The sequence below is a fragment of the Argentina silus genome (assembly GCF_951799395.1).
Source record: "Argentina silus genome assembly, chromosome: X".
NCBI lineage: Eukaryota > Metazoa > Chordata > Actinopteri > Argentiniformes > Argentinidae > Argentina > Argentina silus.
In genome coordinates, this window is record NC_139653.1 from 46,425,034 (window position 1) to 46,432,291 (window position 7,258).

At 46.3% G+C, this 7,258-nt stretch overlaps 1 protein-coding gene across 1 annotated transcript in view; it reads left to right on the forward strand.

The window, feature by feature from the left end:
- tp53i13 (tumor protein p53 inducible protein 13) overlaps window positions 1–4,070 on the forward strand; it is an 8,852-nt gene extending 4,782 nt beyond the window's left edge. The window contains exons 7-9 of the mRNA XM_083695546.1: window positions 225–449; window positions 1,039–1,765; window positions 1,857–4,070. Coding sequence (XP_083551672.1) covers window positions 225–449; window positions 1,039–1,765; window positions 1,857–1,981 — 1,077 coding nt within the window. The 3' untranslated portion in view covers window positions 1,982–4,070. The remainder of the gene's footprint in view (window positions 1–224; window positions 450–1,038; window positions 1,766–1,856) is intronic.
- Window positions 4,071–7,258: the final 3,188 nt, after the last annotated feature.

Genomic DNA, 7,258 nt, shown 5'->3' on the forward strand with positions numbered 1-7,258 from the left:
CTCTCTCTCTCTCTCTCTCACCCTCTCTCTCTCTCTCTCTCTCTCTCTCTCTCTCCTTCCCTCTCACCCTCTCTCTCTCTCTCTCTCTCTCTCTCCTTCCCTCTCACCCTCTCCTTCCCTCCCTCTCTCTCTCTCCTTCCCTCCCTCCCTCTCTCTCCTTCCCTCCCTCTCTCTCTCTCTCTCTCTGTCTCTCTCTCTCCTTCCCTCCCTCCCTCTCTCTGAAGCCTTTTGCCTTGGTGTCGTGGGGTCGCACTCTGGAGCTGTCCAGCCTGGCAGTGCTGGAGGAGGTCTGTGGTTGGTTAGAGTTGACAGCCTCACACGGTCACCGTGGTGATGTGGGTGGAAGAGGGAAGTACACCCTACTGTTGACCCACCCTGCCAATCGGCACCAGCCTCGTTATTGGACGGACAAACGCCCTGCAGGACGCTCCCAGGCACTCCAGCGAGAGGTGAGACAGGAGGACACACAGCTAGCCTTTCGCTTCCAGTTTCCACTTTCAATCTGAGCTACCCACCTACCCTGACTAGTGATTTATCGGCAGAGGTCTGAATGACGAACATGATGGATGAGGTCTGTTAAGGCCAGGCTGGAACTAAAGCCTGTAAACCTAGTGTTTAAACTAACTTAGAAACCACCACGCAAGTCGTGATTCACGTAACTTGTACGTATCTTACCTCAAAACAGGTGGTCTAGCGCTGGTATAGCCAGATAATACAGTCCCCCCAGACCGTATTTCCTGGTCTGCAGAAACAATCCCCCAGAATGTAATAATTTGCAATAACATCTAAAGACATAGTGTAGTGTAGTGTAGTGTAGTGTAGTGTAGTGTAGTGGAGGTAGAAAAAGGTCCGCCGATGTCTACCTCCACCAGCCTCCCCTGACCTAGTGGCTATCCAAGGCCAATGTTGGAGACCCGGCCTGGTGTTAGACCATGTTGTTCAAAGAGAATGTAATTATAAAATAAGTGGACGTTCTGATTGTCTCTTTGATTGTGTGGGTGTGTGTGTGTGTGTGTGTCTGTGTGTCTATCCCACTAGTCTCTGAGGCGCTGCTGTGAAGAGAGCCTCTCTCTGATCCAAGATGGAAGTGTGGAGGGTGACGCAGGCTTAGGGAGAGGGAGAAGGAGAGGGAAGAGAGAGACCCCCAAGATGGAGGTGGAGAGAGACCGGAGGAGAGGGGGAAGGAGGAGGAGGAGAGTTGACCTCAGAATGCCAGCAGAGAAGGAGAGAGACACGCTCAGACCTAAACGGCAGGAAGTGAGAGAGCCCCAAATAAGCCACAGAAGAGGCACGGACAGAGGACAGGTGACTCTGTCCCTCAGTAAAGACAATGACACTAGGGAGAAGGAGCACAGAGGCAAGGTGAGGATGACAGACTCTGTGGGACAGGACACAGCGGAGGACAAGAGGGGGAACGCTAAGCTGGGCAATCAACAGGAGATAGAGGTGCAGAAGAGACACAAAATGGACCTCAAGTCTCAAACCAGGGAGCTACCCAAGTCAGAGCACGAGCACAAGCAGCAGGCTGTCACCCATACGGAGCCGAGCACTGAGGCCACCGCACCACTAGAGGGCGCTGCTGCTGTGCTGAGCAATAGGATGCGCACTCCACGGACAGAAGAGGCTGTGTGGGCGGCGGCGGCACTGGGGTTCCTGCTGGTGCTGTTGGCGCTGTCGGTTCTTCACACACGGCTGTACCGGTACTGGCACACCACACCTAGTCTGTACTGGCACGACCCGGACCAGGAGTACGACAGCGTGGCAGGTGGGTACAGTTTTAATAGAGTGGCAATGTCTTTACTGTCAATTCCTTTGTTATTGTTCTTAAAAAAAAATCCTGTGTGTGTGTGTTGTAGACATCATTCGCAGGAGGCTGAAGAGGACAGGGAGGAGGAAGAGGAGAGCGTCACAGAGCAGAAGGCAGGACTGTGTCCTTCTACCTAGCAGCTCCAGCACCGACGAGGACGAGGCAAGGCTTTGACCTCTGACCCTCTCCCTGCCTCCTTGCTCCCCAACCTGCCTCCCCCCTGTCCCTGGACCATCGCTAGCAGGAGGGGGGGAGGGGCACTGGGACCTCCGATCAGGGGACTGATGCTGATTTCTAAGTCTGTCCTTACACCCTACATATTGTGCGTCTGATAGGACTTAGTGGGTATAAGCAACATGGTAATTGCTCCACCGAATCTTAGATGGGATAGGTGGATTATTCAGCGTATTGCTGACACCTATCCAAGCCTTTTAGATCTACAGGAGTGGCTTGGTCTATTTGGAATCCAGATTTGCAGTCTTAAAGGGGCAATCTGGGATTCAAACAACAATAAACAAACCCCTCCCCTGTTGGTAAACAATTGAGGAATGGGGTTAGAGAAATGTAACCACACTCAAATGCATAGACAGAGCTGTGGATGCAAGGACTGACCATCCATGAGATCAAACTGATAGTTTTAACCGTAATGTATTGATGCTATACAGTGTTCGTTTACAATTGCATTGTTTACAAACAATGAAATAACAAGCTTATATTTTGCGTTCTGATGCCTCAAGACAATTGAAGTAAGCTCATGAGGCATTTAGAAGTTACATTCTTCAAGAATCAGTGGCTATATATCATTCATTTAAAAGTCAGAAAATGTATGTACCAATCTCAGATTGCCCCTTTAATTGATACTGCTTTACCTTAGAAATTGAGACTTTCATGGACTTGTACAAAACTTCAAACACGTACTATATTACCTGCAGTTCAGAAGAGCTATTTATTTCAGTATTTTTAACGATCCTAAAACACTCCAAAGTACAAAACCTGAGTGGATCAAGATTCTCAAAAAGGGGTGGTATTTATTCTTTCCTTCCCAGTTCTGATTGGGCCAATAAAGTCTCTTGTCACAGCCAATCACCATAGACCAATAGCAATAGTCTAATATCACTACCCCACCACGCCATTTTACTCTTTCAGTTCAACGTGGTCTTATGCATTGGATATTTTTGATAAGCTGAATATTTGTTCTACAATGTGTGAGTTGTTTAAGTGATGGATGAACAACACCACCCATATGTAAATATAAACAATGTATTTCATACTATCTCAAAATGATACATTAATTTTACCTGACTGGTTGCTGCAGTTGCTGTTGTAAGCAATGGGTTGGCAGGTGCACTATGTGTAAGTAGACGGTACAGTTCAGTGGAATGCTGCAATGTTAGCTTCAGTAGTTGATGGCTACAACAACCAATTTATAGCGGAAAATAAATAAATAAATAGACTTGACAGACCCAATGGTTTTTGTTTTTTTTATCTTTTATAACAAATGTACAGCTTATGAGTTTCTGTTACGATTGACCTTTTTTTTTTGTTTGTTTTTGCTTAGTATTTTCTTATTTCTCTACTTTTTTACAGTTTACAGTATATCTGTTAAAAGATATTTCTCCCATCACCGATCTCCCAAGTGAAGAGCTGTGGAATACACACACACACACACACACACAAGACAGTGTGGTGCCACTGGCTTTACAACATGAGGAGCGTGTCTGTCGGGGGAATCCGAGGAAGGCATGGTTCACTGCGTGTGTGTGCGTTCATCAGAATGTGTTGTCATTGTGCATTCGGGATACATGTTTGTGTTGAACTTGTTAACAACATGGAAAGCGTTTTAACATTCATACTAAGGAGGCAAAGTGTCCGCTATGAAGGAGGGGGTGCGACTCTGTGCAATAGCCACCCTCTCCCCCCCGACTGAGATGAGTTTAGTGCTAAACATAGTAGGCCCTGGTCATAGCCATAGAATTAAAATTCTTCCATTCATTCTAACACCAATCAATTAATAATAATAATAATAATAATAAGGCTTTCACCCAACTGTGGCAAACAAAGAGGACATAAATATCTCCCAAAATATAATAATAACAGATAGCTTAATAAAAAAAATAGCATGAAAATATATGTTTATATATATATATCTGCTTCTGCTCACTACATGGGTGGTTGATGGGAGGTAAAGGTCTGTCCAACTGGCTCAGTGTGTGAGTGACAGGGGAGGCTGGTGGAGGTAGAAATCGGAGGACGGGCTCATTGTAATGCATGGAGCGGAATGAGGAATGGTATCAAACACACATGCTTGATACCGTTCCTCATTCCGTTCCATGCATTACAATGAGCCCGTCCTCCGATTTCTGCCTCCACCAGCCTCCACTGGTGTGTGAGACAGGGTGGTGGTCATCAGGGACTGGGGTCAATTTCAAGCCACTTAAAGGTAGACTCTGGGATATGATGATGTCACGGCCATGAAAACAGAGCAACTTTCATCAAAGATATTGTAGCTAACGAGAGCATCCACTCGTTTCACTGCCCTCCGACATAGGTGGCCGCAGCGCTCTATTCTCTCATCTGTTGCATCTCAATTTCTTTGGTCTCTGGCAGCATCACACTTTTTGCTGTGACGTCATATTCCAGAGTCTACTTTTAACTGACAAAACTTAAGGAGAAAAACAATGGGCAATTTTTCAATTCCTGAATCTTAAATCTTGAATCTCAACTCAACGTCTTGCGCATGTTTGAATGAAGAAGCCTGGCCCAGGTGTCCACCTAGGGGAACCAGACAGTACTACAGCACTCCACCTAGGGGAACCAGACGGTACTACATCACTCCACTGTAAACCAGTCTTGCAGGAGTGCAAAGGCAATTATGAATTCCAAAGTACATTTGACAATCTTTTTGGACATAATTACCACAGGGAACAAATATTATCCTTCCTGTGCAGGTACAAACATGTCAAAAACAAAAGATCCCAGACCCAGACAGAAAAACCATCTTGTTCTTGACTAGTGACAACACACTAACAGTCGAGCTGAGAAGGAAGCGCTTCAGAGCAGGGAAGGCTGGTAGAAGCAGAAATAGAAGGACGGGCTCATTGTGATGCATGGAATGGAATGAGGTCGTGTTTGATACCATTCCCTATTCCGTTCCATGCATTACAAGAGCCCATCCTCCGATTTCTACCTCCACCAGCCTCCACTGGTTTAGAGTAACAAGAAGATTGGGAGGGGTATGACTCTAAAAAGATGACTGTACTGTACTGTACACTGGGTGGAAGATACGCTATTGCTGCTAAGGATGCTGGACAGAAAACAGAAACGGAGGACAGCTAACTAACTACAGTCCATGAAGCAGAGAAACCAAGTAAACATGAGGGCTATCGGTCCATGATCTCTTTGCTAGAGTAAGCATTGGTTCAGCACAGTCCTAGTGTAGTGAAGTACAGTTTGTTGTGTCTCACAAATTTGTTCTTGATCAGTTCTTGAAGTTTCTGCCTAAAACTGCCCCGATTGTAGAGCGAGCTGTCTGGATACACCTGTAGTCTGAATGAGATGAGTGACTGATCAACGGAAGGAGCCAATCGACCAGCTAGACGAAAGTGAAGCAGCCAATCGTCTGACTAGATCATCTTCCCCCACTAGCTAGCTAAAAGTCTGTAGTGTAGTATCAATGACCACTAACCATGGCCCAGCTTCCCCAAAGCTTCGTAGCTAACGTGTTAGTTAATTTCTCTCGACAACCCGGCCGCACAGCCACAAGAGATGCATCAAGTATGATGCTTGACAGGCCAATCCTCGAAATAAACAAACTAAATTTGGCAAAACGATAGTTCAACGAAATTACAAAAAAAAAAACATATTTGGTTCCTTACTCTGAAAGTTGTCTATGGACAAGGACAGAATTTTTTTTTTTAAATGTCATGCTAATTTGGAGTACATTGGCTTCCATTTAGTGATTGTGCCCAGATAAACAGAACCCAAGTGTGGGTTGAAGTCTGTCCTTGTCCATAGAACTCCTTTCAGTGTAAGAAAACCAAATATGGTGATTTTGTAATTTGGGTGAACTCTCTCTTTAAGTACCATGTAAGGTACACTACAGCTTTTGGAAAATGGAGCCCTGATTGTCATGGCGTGTCCAGGGATTTCCTACTGACAAGGTATCATACCCCCTTCTCCTTTGGCAGCTGTTCACCTTGGCTACTGACATACTGTCGGACATGACAGGTGGCAAAACTGAAATGTCACCCCTGACAATAATAGGTAATAGGAGGGCTACAGGAGTAATGGGGACCATTTCACAGTTGTGTGTGTGTGCGTGTACATGTCTGTGTTTATGCCTCCACCAGCCTCCCCTGGTGTGTGTGTGTGTGTGTGTGTGTGTGTGTGTTTCAGGACCCAGTCAGACAGAAGGGAGAGAGCATTCTCATCTCTCGTAGCTCTCCCTATTCCACTGAACGAGAGCCATACATGAGACGACATCAAAATAAAACACATACATGATAATAACAGCAATTCATGATGACAGTAGAAATAATAATAATAACAATAATAATAATAATAATAATACAAAAACAATAGAGGCATAACAATAATCATCACAATAATTCCAGTGTAAGTGTTTTTTCATAAGTCAGTAATTACGTCCCCAGAGGTACAAGCCAACGGATTGGCACAACAAAAAAAAACAAAGAAAAGAAAAAGAACGAAAAATTGGAAAACATGGGGGAAAAAAAACAAAGAAACGAATAAGACTGTGGATGACACCAAGTTCTGCTGTTTGGGGCCCCAGAGGGTGTTGAGAGACCAGGGCCTTCTCCCTAGTCCAGCCCGAGGGGGGGGGTGTCTGAGAGGGGGTGGAAGCAATGCAGATGTCCCTGCCTCCAGCCAGTCTGCCTCTGTAATAGTGGTGGTGGTGGTGGTGGTGGGGGGAGGGGCAGGGGGGGGGATTGGGGATGCAGGGGGAGGCTACAGAGGGAGAGAGGTGGAATGTGGAGATATTCCGTCCCTCTTCAGGAGGGGCGATGGGTGGCGTGATGAGGTTGACCGTGGTCCCATTCGCAAACCATTTTTCCAGATGCGTTCATCATGGCTTTGGAGAGAGATGATGGAGGGATGACGGATGGAAGTGAGGAGATGTTGAGAGTCGACCCGTGGCGTGGCGTGGCGTGGCGTGTCGTGTTGTGCCTTGGCATGCGTTTACGGTGTCCGTGGTCCAAACCCCAGACTCCCTGGTCACAGTTCCCTGTAGAACCCAGCAGAACCCAGTAGAACCCTCCTGTCTGTAGTTACAGCAGGACAACAGAACTCTACTGGTTCTCAGAACACAGCCAGGGAGCTGCAAGGTTTCTCAGATTTGGGATTAAGTCTATCTTCATAATCCCACCCGTTCCTGTTCCTCCTCCTCCTCCTCTTCTCTCTCCCCGTCTTCCGTTCTAATAATTTCCTCCT